At 41.6% G+C, this 19,314-nt stretch overlaps 1 protein-coding gene across 1 annotated transcript in view; it reads right to left on the minus strand.

Moving 5' to 3' along the window:
• Nucleotides 1-1,354: 1,354 nt before the first annotated feature.
• LOC146072475 (TRPM8 channel-associated factor homolog) overlaps nucleotides 1,355-19,314 on the minus strand; it is a 34,504-nt gene continuing 16,544 nt past the window's right edge. Inside the window, exons 4-7 of the mRNA XM_083179702.1 lie at nucleotides 9,812-10,025; nucleotides 7,337-7,576; nucleotides 4,091-4,428; nucleotides 1,355-2,614 (exon numbers count right to left, since the gene is read on the minus strand). Of these exons, the coding sequence (XP_083035828.1) occupies nucleotides 2,357-2,614; nucleotides 4,091-4,428; nucleotides 7,337-7,576; nucleotides 9,812-10,025 (1,050 nt within the window). The 3' untranslated portion in view covers nucleotides 1,355-2,356. The remainder of the gene's footprint in view (nucleotides 2,615-4,090; nucleotides 4,429-7,336; nucleotides 7,577-9,811; nucleotides 10,026-19,314) is intronic.

The following is a 19,314-nucleotide window of genomic DNA, read 5'->3' on the forward strand; positions in this document are numbered from 1 at the left end:
GATATACACATGAATAGCATACATCTTATTCAAAGGGTATTTTGCAGGGACTACCTAGTACATATAAACATTTTAAAATGTATGTAATATATATATGCTAGCAGTGTGTCCAGGTTCGGTAGCAACACGCTAAGGTCCTGGGAGCAATAGAATTTACTCTCCTTTTAAGACAACCACAGGCTCTCATTGGCTAGTTTAACAGAGTGATGTCAGGTTTAAGAGAGCAAAGCCTAAGGCCGAGTCTCGGGTTGTGCACGGTGCCAGCACGTATATTACATACATCTTCACATATGTTTATATGTGTTTAGAGGTGCACCACCAGCTACAGTATAGGCAGATGGTGCTCAGCTGCCACTGATAATGGTATTTATTAACTCAGTATGCTTGAAAAATATCACAAAGGACTGGTCTCTGAATGGGTGTGGGTTAAATGGACTACAGTGTATGGTAGACAGTCAATAGGTCGAGACGAAAAGGTTGACACACAATAGGTTGGCTCAGGCAAAAGTTCAACATACACAGACAAAAGGGTGCTAGGCTGTTGGTGTCAATCTTAGAATACTTATCCTGATTAAGATCATGCAGAGACATTCCTGGGTTGGCCTTCTCAGCCTAGTCCCTGCATTTTCTGGGGGGAGGAGGGGGGGACAATCCACTCCACTCCATGTCACATTACCTTAAGGCAGATGCGGGAAGGGGAGGCACATGGCAGTTCCTTCCCCAGGCGGTGACCCGGCAGCTTACCCCAGTGGCAGGAGGAGGTGGGCATACTGCACACAGCAGCTCTGTGCCCGGGCAGTGACTCTACAGCTTCCCCCAGTGGCGGGCTGTGGTGGGAGGGGGTCCCTAGGCAACAGCTTCACCCTGACGGCTTCCCCAGCGGCGGCACTCTCTTCCAGCCCAGAGAAGTCAAGTGAGTAGCTTTCACACTGGCCCGTATCATGGGAAAGTCCTGGGAGCAACCCTGCTGGCTAGCAGGGTTGAAATCCTGGGCAATTGATCCCAGGATTTCGGCCTGGGGCCCTTTTACAACAGCACTAGTCCCGGGTCGTTAGTTAGGCACTATTTAAAAAGGATTCTGTCCCAGAGGTGATTATTTTCATACCTCATGTACATATCAATGTAGTAAGGATAAGGTTATCTGGGTTTTGTTTTTTACAGATCTTCTAAGTTGTCATTCAGGCATACCTTACTTACATGTATATAACATGAATTAATCTATAGTATCAAAAATCCTTGAAGGTGGTGAAGATGAGATCTTGATCTATACCTTTGGTGATATGCATTTGTCAACAAGGAGCACTTTATAAGGCAAATTAAATTCTAATTACGACAAACCACATGTCCTCCCAAACGCTTTATTAATTTAAGACATCAATCAATCAATCAAAAAAAAAATTGGAGTTAAAGGCAATCTACTTTGAAGCTAAATTCTTTATTTTTCCATTCTCTATATTTTGAGTCAAGCCGGCAGCATTATCATTGCCTTACTGGGGCCTTTCTGAATCACAGAACGTTGGCATACGTGTGTGCGGATGAGGCAGAGAAGTAATTGCACTCACAAAATGAACTGCACTGCGGATTACAGTTTTTAGCTATGTAAATGAGGACCATAATGAGTCTGTAAATGTGCAGATGCTACCAGGTGAAAACTTTGCTATTTCCAAAGCATTAATCAGCCACATATATAAATCAGATACAATTGCATAGCCGGTAGTGCACAGATAGGCTTGGCATGAGATAACACATTTGATTACTGAGATTGGAAAAAAATGGGAGTATACTAAGCTGCAAAAAAGAAATCTCTTTTACCACAATGGGCCTGATTCAGATTTGTTCGCTAGTCTGTGTATACTTGCAGCCTAGCAAATGGGTAAATGTCCCCCGTCCCCCCGCTGCCTGTAGTTCTGCATGTGGCCGAAAGGAATAGAAATTAATCGATGGTCACTCATCGAATTATTTTCTCTTCCGTTCAATAATAAAAGTCGGTCAAGACTGACTTTTATTTTGGCCAAAGAATACAGAATTGGGGGCGAGCGTTGACGTCAGAAGCCGGCCCCAAACAGGCTTGGGGTATGCCCAGCATCTTCATGGACACACCCACCATTTTTGTGGGCATGCTCATGAAATCCTTGGCGTAACCCCTACTGCCCGCTCCTGGCCCTTCCTTCCTGAAGCGAAATTGCTCAGCGAGTGTGGAACTTGCCAAAGCCGTTCGCTCCCGGGGTTTGGACATGTGGGGACTGGAGGACGGGGATAAACATCAGGGACGGGGGCGAATTCGGACTTTAATGTTTGGGTCTGAATAGGCCACAATGTGCGTAACAGTAGAATTCTGCTCATGTTGTTTTCAGCATTAGGTTGATGGGGAAGTGACGTATTTCTTCATAGGATCTTCCTCCCATTCAGGCAAAGTAGATATATTGGTTTCGGTTTTCTCATCAATGGGCCACCCCCAGGCCTTGAAGAATGGGGCCAGGTTCTTATGGACAGCTTGAGAGAACTTCTCTGCCCAAAGATTCATCTTAACCTTTTTCTCATTGCTGACATTTGATAATCTTTGATAATCAGAGAACAGGCGTTTGAAGGGATCCCAGCCAAAGGCCTCTTGCAACTGAAGGATATACAATACATAAGGTGAATTAGTGATCTATTAATACATTTGTGAATTGTTATCTATAAATAATAAATAGGTACTTCACAATATGGTTTGCATTCTTTACAACATGATAAGCACACTTTTTATACGGCATGACAAAATATAGCACATGGCAGAAGGATATGGGAAGGGCCAGCAATATACATTTCCAATGGTGGCTCTCTGGATACACATTAATAAGTCAAATGAGTTGGTACTCTTTACCTAGAAGGGCGCCCATCGCGGACATCGCATGCCATTATAATGGCATGCGATGCGACCGATGCGATGCCCGCGATTTTACATAGAAATGCGTGTTAAAATGTAAATCGCGTCGGTCGCATCACATGCGGCCAAAAAATCGCATGCGATGTGACCGACGCGATTACCGAGATTTTACATAGGGAACAATGTTAAATGGGTCAATTGACCCAATTTAACATCGGGAACAATGTTAAATGGCCCACAGACCCCAAATAGTCACCCTGGGCCCCCCAATTGTTAACGCCACCCCACGATCAACGTGAACCCAAAGTGTGGCGAGCGCACTATCCACGTCGGCGTGCAGTTGAGAATAGAAAGTGTGGCGAGCGCAGCGAGCCACCGAGCCCGAAGCGTGGTATCCGCGTCCCCTCGCGGGCTTCACAGGTATCCGCGTCCCTTCGCGGGGCTCGCTGCGCTCGCCACGCTTCGGGCTCGGTGGCTCGCTGCGCTTGCCACACTTTCTATTCTCAACTCCACGCCGACGTGGATAGTGGGGGTATGAAAAGGTCGGAGGACGCGTACCGCCGCCCCTCGCGGGCTCGCTGCGCTCGCCACGCTTCGGGTTCACGTTGATCGTGGGGTGGCGTTAACAATTGGGGGGGGCCAGGGTGGCTATTTGGGGTCTGTGGGCCATTTAACATTGTTCCCTATGTAAAATCGCGGTAATCGCGTTGGTGGCATCGCATGCGGTTTTTTGGCCGCATGCTATGCGACCGACGTAATTTTTTACCTTGCGATGCCTATGATCAAAATCGTGGGCGCCCTTCTAGGTAAAGAGTACCAATGAGTTTGACCTAATATTGTGTGTCCAGATGCCTCCTTTGGATATTTACTATTCAGCTGCATCCCCATACACTATTGTTGAAGTCACACCAGACATTTATTTTTCATGCGGATGTGCATCTTAATTGCAATGCAGTATCATGAAACCGCTTAACAAGATTGCAGTTATTAATTTGTGAGCTACAATGCACTCATGTGCCCAGTAGGTAAAAATGCCTAGCTACAGTGACCTCCTCCAGCTCTTCTTTAAGAAGTTTTGAGAAGAAGAATTAAAGTTGTCAAGTATGAACTGCTGTGCAACATAATGTAGTTCCACCAAGGCGCACTTACTGTATGCTCTTTTTTTTTTTTTTTGTGCTCATTGTGAATTAAAACTATACATAGATTTACTGTATTTGTACAAACCAGAAGATATGTCTCAAGGCAAGTCCATTCAATCCAATCTTTCAGTTTGGTGCCATCCTTTATGTAGTTTGTAATTCGAGCAGTCCTGTCTTCTGGCTTTAGATCCGGATGTGCTAAATCCCGAGTAATATTCAGCACTGTCTCATGTACATATACAGACCAGAGGTTATTTGTGGCTTCGTTGGTATGAGGGGGAAATTCCCAGTTAGATTGTTGTTGATTATGACCAAGTTCATGGGCAAATCCCCACATTCCACTTTTCCTTATTTTCGTAAGGTCTACCATAAGGTTTGCTACTGGCAGATGACACATTATTGGGTATCCAGCATGCATCCAACCTACAGAATAGTAATATTTAAAAAGCCATATAAGTAATTGACTAATATATCTTGACACTATTATAATCTTGTAATTGATGCAATTAGCAACGAGCGTGAATACATAAACCGGGCTGGTGTTTGGGAAGCATAAATCCTGGGGAAGATTTCCTGTTCTGTTTTTATTTTGGTGCTTTGGAAGGATGTATCCTCCCCAAACATCAACCCTGATCTCTTATGGGTTGATGTTTGAGAAGAAATAGGTTCCTTCCAAATGAAGTCCTCTTCAAATTCAGTGTTTGAGAAGGATATACACTGGGAAAGATAAGTCCTGTTCTGGGCTAGTATTTGGGAAGATCCAGTTCTTTGCTGGCATTAGGGAAAAATATTCCTGTTCTGGACTAGTGGTTGGGAAGGATAGGTCCTGTTCTGAGCTGGTGTTTGGGAGGAAATGTCTTGTGGGCTGTTGTTTGGGAAGGATAGATCCTGTTTACATCTAGTGTTTGGGAAGGAAAGGTCCTGTTCTGGGGTGTTGTCTGGGAAGGGAAGGTCCTGTTCTGGGCCAGTGTTTGGGAAGGGAAGGTACTGTTCTGGGCTTGGTGTTTGGGAAAGAAATTTCTGGCCTGGTGTTTGGCAAGAAAAGTTCCTGTTCTGGGATGATGTTTGGAAAGTGGAGATCCTGTTCCGGGTTGGTGTATGGGAAGGAAGGTCCTGTTCTTGGTTGGTGCTTGTGAAGAAAAGTTCCTGTTCTGGGCTATTGTTTGGGAAGGAAAGGTCCTGTTCTGAAAGAAAGGGAACCGGTTCGGTGGTTGTTTTTGGGAAGAAAATATCCTGCTCTGGGCTGGTGTTTGAAAGTATTAACCCTAAAATAACTAAAGAAACAAGTTCATTGTCAATGCTTTTTTATGTGGACTTAGATGGGGAACTAGCCTGGATAGCTACATTTTGAAGGTCTTTTATATAAGTTAAATGTTATTGAACTGGACACTTCTCTTTATCAAGTAAATCTATGTAATAGTGATAATGATAACATGCACTGGAGATATGCACATGCATGCTACCAAGCAGTTGCTATAAGAAAACAGAAGCATCACGAAGAGGTAAATGTGTGCAGCTTGGAGAAGTGTTCTCTATCCCCATGAGGAACGTTATGTGCAAGGTGATAATGCACCAGCCAATCAGCTCCAATATGTAAATTGACAGTTAGGAGCTGATTGGCTGGAGCATTATCACCTTGCACATAACATTGTTTATGGGGATTGATACCACTTCTCCAAGCTTCATACACTTGTCCCTAATTACAAAACAATGTTTGCTGCTTATATGCACACTTCGAAGGCTTTATTCTCATACAGTAAATTAATATTTGTAACTACTGCACTTTCAATGTGTATTGTTTTTCAAGGATGGTAGTAGTGTTTTATAGCCATATATTTATGCTACCAGAATGTATACTTAAGTCTGTTCCCCTGTTATCCAGATGATGGTCATAAATCCAAGTCCTGCTTTTTGTATAGTCAGAGTATATTTCGGTCACCTCACCAGTGCACCATAGCGAAGGATTAAGCAATGGTATCTTGAGACTGATCTATGATTACATTTTAATTTAGCTGTGTTTCTTTTTGGATATACAGGGTGAGTCAAAAAAAGGAAGGATACAAGACCAGCAAAGAACCACAAGTGTAGCTATAGCTGCAGTATGGGGGGTGTGTGAGTCTCCCAAAATATAAATAGACAAAAAGAAAGTATATACAGCGCTTGGGTTTGAGTGAATGTTGTACACTACCACATGAAAAAAATAATACACATTTATTAATTAATAAACATACATACAGGATAAGCATAAAAATTGTATATTAGAGAACTCTCATGATAAGAAAAAAACTATTTAAATAGTGCAAATGGTAATCACAAATATGCTGGTAATCAATCCAATTTGGATTCTAGATCTTGCTAGCGTATTAACTCCATTAGATGGGAATGAGCAACAGTTCACTGCACCAAAATGTTATAGTTACCAGAATTGAAGCAGGGAGATGATTTTAGTCCCTTATCAATCAAGGCTGTATGTATTTGTAAAGGTCCTGGAATAATACCCAGTAGGATCCTGATTCACTCAGGGGGCATAGCCTATAGGCAGTCTGTGTCTGTGTAAATGCTTTGCTGCAGGAGAATCTGAGGTTCTGAGATTTTAGTACATAATCTAACAGTGTTGACTATATTATCTTAGTTTGTTTGGCATATAGCAGCCCTCCGTTCATTAATGTTCCTAGCTTGTAGTCCAAGAGGGTATTCAATCTGGGATTCCGACCGTCGGAACATCACAACAGTCGGAATCCCGGGCCGTTTTAATTTCTTCCGACTGCAATCCGACAGCTGGAATTTAATGTTCCGGCTGTCTACCATCAAAAAGTGCGGATCGGTGAAAATGGCTGCAGATTGTTGAAACATAACGGTGAATTCGACAATCCATGGCCATTTCTGACAAAACAGATCTGAGATTTAAAACAAAGTCAGATCTGACACCCTTCAATGCTAGCATTAAGGGCAGCATTGAATAGGCAAGTGCCGATATTTCCCATATGAAATACCTACACAGATTGAATACCTCCCCCCTTATAACCTTTTTGGAAAACTTTAAGATCTGGGAGTTGTTTTTGCCTCACCTTGTACAACGTAATTGCAAAATGATGTCTGTGTCATGTGGGAATTGTACAGTGCATGTCTCTGCTCCTTATGTAACTCGTGATGTGGGGTTACAAAAACTGGGAAGCAGTGTGTAACGTAATTTTATATGTGTTTTACTTATATGTGGAGTTATTTTATACAGTGAAATTAAATTAATGGGTCATTTTTTTATAAATAGATTTTCTACCCGATAATAATTAAAATAAAAACCTTAAATAATGTGACTTTGCGGTTTACCAACCTCGTGAGAGCTGCACATCTGCCACGATTCTTTCAGGACGTGCAAATTTTCTTGGAATTGCAGCAAGATCGGCTATTGCCACCATGACATTTTCCCACACAGAAGTTAATTCTTCAGGATCATCTAGTGAGCGGATAACCTCAGAGGGGACAGTAAGGATTATGTTCTCTGTAATGATCTCAGCCCAAGGAGCTGGATAGTTGCGAATGGTTTGCACCCAGGATGAGTTGTTCGTTTGGCCTGGGGGAAAAGTCAGAAGAAATTATTGATTCCAGAATAACAAATAAGCTGCACATTTTGCACATCAATGGTAGAACATTGTTATACTGGTCCATAACAATCCAGTAAATAAAGATGTATATAAATTACAGTTGTAATTTGCTTAACCAGCCTCATGCTGATCACAAAAAATGATGAGCCCCATTTATCAATGACTAATACAACTCATTCTCTATGATAAATTGCCTAACTGTCAAGCACATGATAAGCTGATTTAACAACACGTTTTATCACCCAACAGATGTTATCACTTGCTGCTAAATGAGCAATATTTTTGTTTCTTTATATATCAATTAACATTTGCATCTTTTTAAAACCACATAAATATTGAGGTCCATGCTGCATCATTAGCAATGTGAAAGTCTTTCATTATCATAAATGTCAATACACACTATGCAAATTTTTCGCATATTGTATGCTGACCGATTATGGGGATAATCGATGGGCTGTAAAACGCTTAGTGCACCCCATCGCTCATGTGCTGGTAATAAGCTCATCTGCTGGTAATACCAGCAGATGAGCTGCCAGTCCAACGATGATGCAGGAGCGCACATCAGCGGCCACTGCTCATCACTGCCCCGTACACACTGGGTGGTTTTTGAGCTGAAATGTTTTGAAAAAACATCTGGTTGCAATTTTTAAAGTGTGATTTTTTTTTGGGGGGGGGGGGGGGACGGCAAAATGGGCAATTTTTACAGCTAACCGCATGCTACTACATGTGTGATTTTTGGAAACTGTGTGAATTTGGCTGTCTTTGACAGAATAAAATTTCTAAAAATCGCACCCTATTACATGTCACCCATGATCTTCTGGGTGTGGATCATTTTATCGACCACAGTTAGGTCGACAGTCATTAGGTCGACACCGTTGTGTCGACAGGGGTCTAGGTTGATATGGGTCAAGGTCGACAGGTGTCTAGGTCGACACGGGTATAGGTCGACATAGGTTTGGGCATCAGGTCATTCGGTCGACATGGATTCTTCACTTTTTGGACCGAATGTCGACACAGTCGACGTGGACACAGTTGGAAGTCAACCGCAGCCCCTCGCATCGCTCGCTTTGCTTGCGATGCTTCGGGCACGGTGCCTCGCTGTGCTCGGCACGCTATTTTATTCTCCCACCACGCCCTAGTGGATGGTAGGGCATGAAATACCACCTGTCGGCACATGTTGGCTCAAAAAAAACAGTGAAAAAACCCATGTCGACCTGTCGACCTAACCCATGTCAACCTAACACATATGTTGACCTAAACCCATGTCGACCTAGACACCTGTCGACCTAGAACCCTGTCGACCCAACGGTGTCGATAAAACGACCGTATACCGATCTTCTATGACTACAAGAGGAGCACTGCAGCTGACCTGTGTCTGCCATCATTGAGAATAATGTTGCTGCTATGCAGGCCACACTTGAGGTGGACTTAAGGGTTGCCATGGCCCAGTTAGAGAAGGAGATAGGTATCTCATTTGGATACATTAGCTTGATACTCCACAAATAGGTTGGCCTGAAAAAGGCCTGCTGTGTGTCCGATCAGCTGACTTGAGAGCAGAAGGAAGCTCAGGTGACTTGGTGCCGCAACATGCTGGCCAGGTTTGATGGTGGTCATTCAAAAACATTAGTGGTGATAAATCCTGCATCTACATTTAAAACCCTCGAAAACAAACATGGCAGCATGGCCAAGCATATGGTGACTGCTTTTGTGGCAAAAACTGTTAATGTTGCTACTATACCATTTAAGCAGCAGCGCACAGTCACTGGGGACTGGTACACCAACCTAAGCCTGCTGGAAGCCATTTCCAAGCGCCATCCAAGAAATCACCACTATGGCACTCTTCTTCATTACCTACTCAGTCAAGAAAAGTGCTATTTTCTGGCCCATGAACCCATTATTTTGGTCATGCACTATACAGTCCAGACCTGGCCCCCTGTGACTTCTTTGTGCTCCCACTAATCAAGAGCAAGTTGCATGGGATGCATTTTGAGTCACTGGGAGCTGCATGAAAGACCTTCATCCAGCATGTAAATGACCTACATGCGTACTGGTTCTGCTTCTTCAAGTGGTTTGAAGACATGCAACTTTGCATAGACTCCTCTGGCGAATACTTTGAAAATTGTACACCCCTTGTATGTGTTAGTATTGGCTTGCAGCATTATGTCCGAAAATATTAATAAGGTTTTACTGCTGTCCATGCTTACCTTTTATATAGGTTGGAGCCAGATCTGCTCCATGCACTGATACGGAAATCATCCCCAGATTGCTGTTTCCCTTCACAATAATATACAGCAAGCCTCCCCAGACACAGGAAATCACAACCCTCTGATCAGTAACACTCTTCTTGTAGACCACCACAGGAGCACGGCTCAGCTCAGTTTGACCACTCAGGTCATCTGTATGACAGCCAACCTGAACCTGTAATACATACCAAAAGGATATGGTAAATGGAAACTACACCGAAGGGGTCATTTCTTTATGCAAAGAAACTTAGTCATTCACTTTACACATGATTGCAGTTGAGTTGAGTCTCCCTCAGAGTAGTGGAACAGTATTTGATATTGGTGGAGTTTAGGTTCTGTATAGTGATAAGAGTGTCATGTGGGTTTTGTCTGTGTTTGATTCGGTCTGTAGTGTGCCGTCACACCAATAATTTGATATGATGTTTTTGAAGGTTTATAATCCTAGCAGTTTATGTATTATTTTATTGAACCATTTATTAATTAAGGTCTGTTATATACTGTAAATAGTGCATTTTAGTGATGACATAAATGCTTATATGTAAGTGATAAAATGTTTATATGATTTCATTGGTTTCAATTTGTGAACATGTGAAATGGTTAAAGATGTAATTGCTGCTATGTAAAAATAATGTTAATTGTTGTATATTGCCGCATAATGACTATTCACTAGAAGCCCTGGATGAATGGAACGCATACAGTAGAGCAGGGGTGTAAAACTCAAATTCATCGGGGGCCGCATCAGCAGTTTGGTCGCCCTCAAAGGGCCGGTTGTATCTGTAGGTCCCCCTGTATAATTATAATGCCATGACACCAAAGGCTGCTCCCCCTGTATAATATAAAATGAATGCTGTGACACCACAGGCTGCTCCCCCTGTATAATAATAATGCCATGACACCACAGACTGCTCCCCCTGTATAATATAATAAAAGTAATGCCATGACACATAAATGATTATACAGGAGGAGCAGCCTGTAGTGTCATGGCATTATTATTATTATACACGGGGACACCTCCGGAAACAGCAGATATATATATTTTTTTTTATTGTGAGTGTGATCCTCATCCTCACTTACTGTTTCTCCGTCTGTCCTGCAGCTGCTGCGGCTTCCAGCTTTTCTTCACTGCTTGCTGCGGCCACACTGTCCCCGACTCCCGGTCCAGCTTCCCTGCCTGCTCCTACTTCTCTACAGACGCATGGGCGCGCGGCGTCATCGTCATGACGTCCCCACCCAGTGTCTGTCACTGCCAGGCATCAGAGGGAACAGGCGGCCGGGCCCTCCTCCACGTAGCCGTGGAGGCCGGCGGACATGTTTCTGTAGCCGCATACATATGTGCCTACAGGAACATGGCCGCCGACAGTGGAGGAACAGGTAAGGCGGCCGCGGACATGGACGCGGCCCGCAGCACTCCTGTTTTAGACACACTGCCCCTGCGTGCTATCTCCTCGCGCGGGCCACATGACGAGGTCTGGCGGGCCGGATTTGGCCCGCGGGCCTTGTGTTTGACACCCGTGCAGTAGAGTAATATGTTGATGTATTGGGCAAATCTGCGCAGACGCGGGCACTCTATTCCAGAGCAAGGCTTGGACGTGCAAGGAGCACAACACTAACTGAGGTGAAATAAGCATGCACCATTACGTCGGAGGAAGCCTCTGGCTATACATACAGGTGGAGAAATGCGTTAAGATTGTTGGGACAAGCAGCACCAGAAAAACAGACATACAGTAACTACAGATGTAATTACAGATTAGGCTAAAATGCACTAATAGCTGGCAAGTAAATGTTGGTATTGGAAGGAGAGAAAAGAGGACTCTTTTTGTGGGGCACTCTTTGTATTATGTTTCTATTAAAACTTAGCTTTTAATGTATTCAAATAAGATAAAGTAGACATACATAGACAGACAAACGAATAAACAAATAGTCCAAATCTATACAGATGGGGGTACACTTAGATTCTGCAGTGAGCTTTTGAATTATAGGCTATGCAAAAATTTATTTGGTGTTCAATATTGTGTATGGACAAGGACTGTTTAATTCTTCAGCACAGCTAATTGCTGTTGGCTGCTGAAATTTGCAGTGAGCTTTTAAAAAAGTTGCTGTGCAAAAAACAAGGTTCAGTTCAATGTCAGTACCTAATATATGGTTGTTGTGATAAATCTAGCAAAGCTATTTGCTATTTGTGCTAGAAATCGTTTGAAGGTTTTGTTAAAACTTTTGCTAGGGAAAATTTCCCTCCTTGGACTGCATATTTGATGATACCCGCTACTGAGCGTTTACAATGAGGTGTCTGATTATTGGAATAGTTTTCTTAAGAGTGTACTCTGTCAGGTGGTGCCTGCTGAGAGTCTCTTATGTCAGAAATGCTCCAAAACACATCATTGCAAACTTCCAGTCTCTGGAAATCACTTTCCACATATATGCTTATAGTAACAATAAGAGATTAGGCATTAATATAAAATGATTCACTGTACACATAAAATATTGTATATCACATAAAATACTCTGTTTCTATCTTTCAAAGATCTCCCAACCTGAGGGATCATTTAGTCAGCAGTCATTTCACACGGACAAAACCCAGAACCCCAATCATTGCTGGATCATATCCATGCGGCACATGTAAAGCATGTGAATATATGCATAAAACAACAGAAGTGGAGGACAGATACGGCAACAGAACAAAAATCAAGGATTACATCAACTGCAAGAGCCAAGGGGTCATATACTGCATTTCCTGTGACTGTGGTCCAAGGTACGTGGGAATGACGTCAAGAATGCTAAAACAACGGATATTGGAGCATTTAGGATCAATCAGAAATGCTGAACAAGACCGCAGGAAGATGAAACAACTCACAACAGTGGCCAATCACTTCCATTTTAAGCATAAAGGCAACACCAGCACCTTCAAAGCATTTGGCTTGGAGAAAATACATCTCGGAATAAGAGGAGGAGACCTTACACAGGAACTCCTCAAACGAGAAAGCCTCTGGACCTTTGAACTGGGAGCCCTGGCACCGGGAGGTCTGAACGAATACATAAATTATAGTGTCTTCATCTAAATCGCTTAAATTAACAATATCTGAACTTTTATCAAATCCAAAAATACACTTCTATCTCACCTATTATTACTCACTTTCCTTGACCTCATATGCACGATCTTACTAATATGTCACCTGAACAAGTGACCCCAAAATTACCCCAACGGACCCATCCCTCAATCACCCAGTTATTATAACCTTTTTTCACAATTTTAAAGACCACCCTCATTTATGAGGTATTCACTTTGCCACTATCACTTATGACTTTACCTCCCTCCTCTTCCCCTTTCCCCACTTTTGTCCCAAGGACATATTAATATCACTTCTTTATGGAAATGGTGACCCCAATCCATACCTCTTAATTCACGACAGCCCAAATGATACTCACCAAAATCCATAGATTATAAACACTAGTATGGACACTCAACACCCTCACAAAACTATCTCTTTCCACACAGCACGTACATCGGAATCACAGACCGTCTCTGATGGTTATTATTAGCACAAACTTAAAAACTAAAATAAATAATCTGAAATTTATATCCTATAAATGTGTTACATCACTTTTCCTACTGACACTTGGTCCACACATAAGGGACAATATCTCAAGAGTCCACACACTCCCATTTCATCAAAATTAAATCCTTAGAACAATTGACATGTCCGGGGGAGATGTCGACCATGATGACCCTAGTACAGTACTCCAAGAAACCAACAAGTCATCTAGGATTTCTAACACAGGACTCCAAGGGACCAATAAGTCATCTAGGATTTCCCATACTGCCCAACATAGCAGTTTACATTTCAACACCATCACCCCCAGTAACCAGTTAAGCGCTGACCAATATATCAGCAATATGATAACTAATAGCAGCGTTTCCTGAGATTCAATAAACAGTAAGACCCATCTCAATCTGTTCATCCCCAATATGCTCCTCCGAACCTGTCAATGTCTATTTTTAGTATACCCATCCATTATAGCTATCATCTAACTCTGGTCATAATTAATACAAGAATGCGCATTACACACTCACCGCATCAATTAGAAGGCAGCGCATCCCACAAACAATGGCAAAGTACTAGTAGCACTTTACACCTTAAATCACCCATATGTAAACTTGCTATCTCCCTAACAGGTACCCTGCGTCATATCAATTCATCCATCATTTTGGACATAATTAACATAGTGAATGGTGTATTTCTCATACCTATTCCATAAAACTTAAGGCTGTTTTCTTAAAATATGACGTCAATTGGCAACTAGCAAGTAACGCGATATAAACATTTTTCTGTATTTTTACTATGTACTTATTCTCAGGCTTTATCTAAACCTTCTCATTTGAGAATCACAGTACTGAGCGGGTACGCATACTTCACAAGGTCACCCTCTTAGGGAAACCTATCGCAAGAGAATTCCCTGTATAGCAAAACTCCGTTTATGTCAGGCTAACGTCCATATGACAAACCAGCCAATTACCGCTTAACACCTCAGAGGGGAGGCACCTCTCCAGGGGTTACTTCAGGAGACTGTGCCTTCCTTACGGCACTTGATGTGATCAAGCCGTTGGAAGGCAAAACGCGCGTCATCCCCTCACTGCCCGTCGGCGCCGGCGGGACAGTGCACCTTAGACTGCTAGGCAATTAGCCACTTTACCTGAGACCTGTACCACAGCGAAGGACGTTACACTGAGCCTGCATGTTTCTATGACAGAGAGCTCACACGGAGCACGGAGAATCTCCCTCCCCTCTCTCCACGTCAGGCACCCGTCCTTATACAGGTATTCCACCGCTCTCTCCCTGCTGTTTTTACACAGGCTGCCATGCTCTGTTGAACAAACATCATGGCAGTAGGTGTTATCTAACAGCAGAAAGTAAAGAGCGGTGTCTTTAATCTTCTTTTCACCACATTGTGAACTCGTGCCTATCCTCTCTCATTACCAAAGTCCGCTGCAGGAGCAAGACTTTCCTAAAAGCAGAAGGTGGCACCTGTTCCACGTGGGCTACTTTAAAAGTATCCTTTCCACATCAAATATTGTTTAATCTTGTTCTTAAAACTGTCACCCATATTTCCGACACTCTCTCATTGGCGATACTGAGTAGTTTTTTGCTTTGCAATGTCAGCATAACAGGGCATCTCTCCCTCAGTTTCCCCAACAGCAGAAGTGTCATTACTCTATCTCTCCTGACCCTATAGCACAGAGACGGACTCTCTCATCCTGAGCCCAATGCACGTATGCAAGACTCAGAGATAACAGTGAATCCAATCTGACTCGCTAGAAGGTCATTGCTGTGAGACCAGGATTACAAACCAATTGTGCTGTTATAATTATTTATAACTAATTATAAATACTGAGACCTTCTCGGATACAATTGATTGCAACAATTTATTGACACTGTGACTTTCTGATACAATTTACTGTAACAATCTACCACGCTAGTCTGTACAACCTACGCAATTAAGTGATCAGATTTTTCCTTCTTTCTTTATTCTGTGCAATGGTGAGAGCCAGGTGCTCTGTAATATAAGAACTTACTATTTAGTGGTCTGGTGCACAGCAAGATATTGGTCATTTGAACTTTGAAAGATAGAAACGGAGTATTTTATGTGATATACAATATTTTATGTGTACAGTGAATCATTTTATATTAATGCCTAATCTCTTATTGTTACTATAAGCATATATGTGGAAAGTGATTTCCAGAGACTGGAAGTTTGCAATGATGTGTTTTGGAGCATTTCTGACATAAGAGACTCTCAGCAGGCACCACCTGACAGAGTACACTCTTAAGAAAACTATTCCAATAATCAGACACCTCATTGTAAACGCTCAGTAGCGGGTATCATCAAATATGCAGTCCAAGGAGGGAAATTTTCCCTAGCAAAAGTTTTAACAAAACCTTCAAACGATTTCTAGCACAAATAGCAAATAGCTTTGCTAGATTTATCACAACAACCATATATTAGGTACTGACATTGAACTGAACCTTGTTTTTTGCACAGCAACTTTTTTAAAAGCTCACTGCAAATTTCAGCAGCCAACAGCAATTAGCTGTGCTGAAGAATTAAACAGTCCTTGTCCATACACAATATTGAACACCAAATAAATTTTTGCATAGCCTATAATTCAAAAGCTCACTGCAGAATCTAAGTGTACCCCCATCTGTATAGATTTGGACTATTTGTTTATTCGTTTGTCTGTCTATGTATGTCTACTTTATACTTTATATTTGAATACATTAAAAGCTAAGTTTTAATAGAAACATAATACAAAGAGTGCCCCACAAAAAGAGTCCTCTTTTCTCTCCTTCCAATATTGTATATTTCGGACTCAGGGGAGCACCGCCAACATATAGACTTTTACCCCATACAGGGAATTCACGCTGTACAAAAAGTTGGTATCAGGCAACCCAGGCCGAATCCCACCTTAAGGAGTGAAGGGGGTCTCTCTTGACCCAACTCACACCGGGTGGGCAAAACCTTGTGCGACTGCCACAAACCTCTCTCTTCTAAGTAAATGTTGGTGCCCATATGTGAGTTAAACATTTGCTGGGTTGAGAAACACCAGGGAAGATGCGTTATGGGGGAGAAGGGATTATCAGCACATGTTTTGTGCACTGATATTGCTACACCCCCCCCATGTAAGATGGAGATGCTGTTTAAATTACAGGGATGTGGCTGGAGATGACTCATCCCTTAGGGTGCCTTGGTTGGCTGACTGTATTTCTGCACCTTATGTTGAACAGGCCAGAGGAGTGGCCTATCCTTTGGTCCCTGATCCAGAAGGCAGATATCTGTTACTGGATGTTAAAATAAGAGATTCCTCATATACTATCTTAAATATTTATGCCCAAAATATTCAAGTACTATATTTCCTTCTTTAAATCTCGCAATTATTGGCCCAACGTGATATCACCTCTTTAATTGTGGGTGGATATTTTATTATTGTCAGGAATCCTGTTTTAGATAAAGTCCCTCCCCCAAGCTTACATACTTCTAGATTATGGACTGCACTAAATGTCTTTTTATCACAAACACACCTGACTGATGTCTGGAGACTCTTTCACCCCACCCATAAAATTTACACGTTTAATTCAGGAGTTCATCACTCATTCTCACTCATAGATTATATTTTTGTGGCGGATCACCTAATCCCTATACGTTCAATAGGTGCATGGCCCCAGATTAAAATGTCTCCAATATCAGTTGAATTCTCCTTTCAACTATCGTCTACCGGGTCCTCGCATCACTCCTGGAGGTTCCCCTCATATCTATTTCAATCCGACAATTTTCAACAAAATCTCAAACATCATTGGCTTGAATATGTCGACAACAATATAGTACATTGGGTAACACCTGTCTTGTTCTGGGAGGCTTCAAAATCCATGATGTGTGGCCTAATTATCTCCTATGTTGCTAAATGAAACACCCTTGAGACCCAAGACATTTGCAGCCCTTACCTTCTCTTTTGCTTTTCTTCATGACTTTAATGAATTAACATTTATCATTCAGATTGATTCATTTACAGCCGCTTGATACTAACTGTATTAAAAAAATATACTGTCACATCTCTACTGTGTTTGCGCAATTCATTGGGGAATACATGATCATTGAGATTTCTATGCAATGTTACTAAATATCATGTTCATGTCCCCAGTTCCTCAACCAATTAGTAGTGCAACTTTAGCACTTAGACTTTGTTACTCAGTCGGTTTATTAACTAATAAGCCAATTTGAAGTTGTATCCTACTAGGCAACTGCTATTAATTAATTACCAGTTGCAGTCTGATAATTGCTGAGCGGAGTATTTATTTGTTGTACCAGTTATCAAATTAAATATTTATTTTTAGGCATATTCAGGATTTAAATATACCTTTGCCTTTTACAAAGGGGTGCTTTTTTAGCTTTTTAATCTTTTGTGTTGTTGTTGTGTGTATTTGTTAACATTTATAATATACTTATTAAAAGTTAAGTTTTATTAAGGACATGACACTTTTTCACCACACTCTTTGAATAATACGTATATACGTCTTTAGCGTGCCCCCACAAAGGAGTTTTCTTTTTCTTTGTTTAACCTTCATTTTTTGTAAACTCAACATTATGGCAATAAAATATCTAACCTTATTCCAATGGACGACTGGGACAATGATCTTGGTAATGTATTGATAGCACCTCATTTATCTAAAGGAGCAATATCGCTTTATTATAAATTTCTTAGATCACCTCTACATCATTCCACATTTTCCTTCTTTAACTGTGAATGACCTACTCAAATTGCTACAATACTCTTTAACTACTTTTCCAATGGCGCAATGTATAATAATATTTTTCACCGCTCTTATATTTCTCCGTTGAGGGGATTTCATATGGGTATCCTAGATACTCCAATGTGTCCTAAATGTAAATCTAAACAAGCAGACCTATGCCATTGTTTTTGGTCTTGTCCTGTTATTAAAAAGTTTGGGATGCAGAGTAGACGTTTTTCTACGGAACATTTAGTCAATTATACTCCATATTCCCCTGAATGGACTATATTTGGCCTCCTACCTGAGGGAAACAGAATCCCTAGAGCAGTTAAAAATTGTTATTGGCTTGCAAAACTATATTTCAGGTGTGGATTCAAGAGACCCCTCCAACCTTGAAAATCTTTAAAGATAAGTTATTTTTTATCTTTTATATGGACTGACTTGAAGCCTCTCTTCAAAAAGAAACTTGCACCAAAAACCTTTTTGAAACCTGGAGAAGCTATATGGAGATCCCTGTCCACCAGACAAGTCATATACCATTGCTTTTGTAGAACATATGAAGAACGTATCTTGCTCAATGACCCGCCAATCTCTTTTGAGTAATGTTATATTTATGTATTACCTTTGCACAATGTTTAAAGATTATTCATTATGTATTATTTGACTTGATATCTTTACAAGCTCTGTTCTGCTCTGGAGATCTCGTATGAGTATCGAGATCTCGTGCATGCCAAGTACAGATGGCCAAGGAGGAAGGAGACAACGAGTCAGCATGAGCTTATGTGCTGTCTGCTCTAGGGGACATCGACAGAGGCAGGAGTTTATGCTTCGGCAGACAAGATGTTAATACATCTTGCTGATGTCTCTTTATGTTTTGCCTCATTAATGAGGCGAAGCAGGAAGTGGTATAGCACTGCCACTATAATACATCTACCACTCTGTTACATAATAAGCTGTTTCAGAACTAAGAAATGAATATTGCCGCTGTGGTACAAGGATTTCCAGCTTCTATGGCAAATATGCATAATTGCTTTCAATTGTACAAAAAGATAAACTACTAATAATGTTTTTTTTTTTGCTTTTAACATCCTGATCATTAATTAAGCTGTCTCCTCTCAGTTAGGTTTTAAAAATGGGCCGATTCAGGATCACTCGTAGCGATCTGAATTCAGCCCCATCCCCAGT

The sequence above is a fragment of the Crinia signifera genome, chromosome 4 (genome assembly GCF_055691185.1).
Source record: "Crinia signifera chromosome 4, ASM5569118v1, whole genome shotgun sequence".
NCBI lineage: Eukaryota > Metazoa > Chordata > Amphibia > Anura > Myobatrachidae > Crinia > Crinia signifera.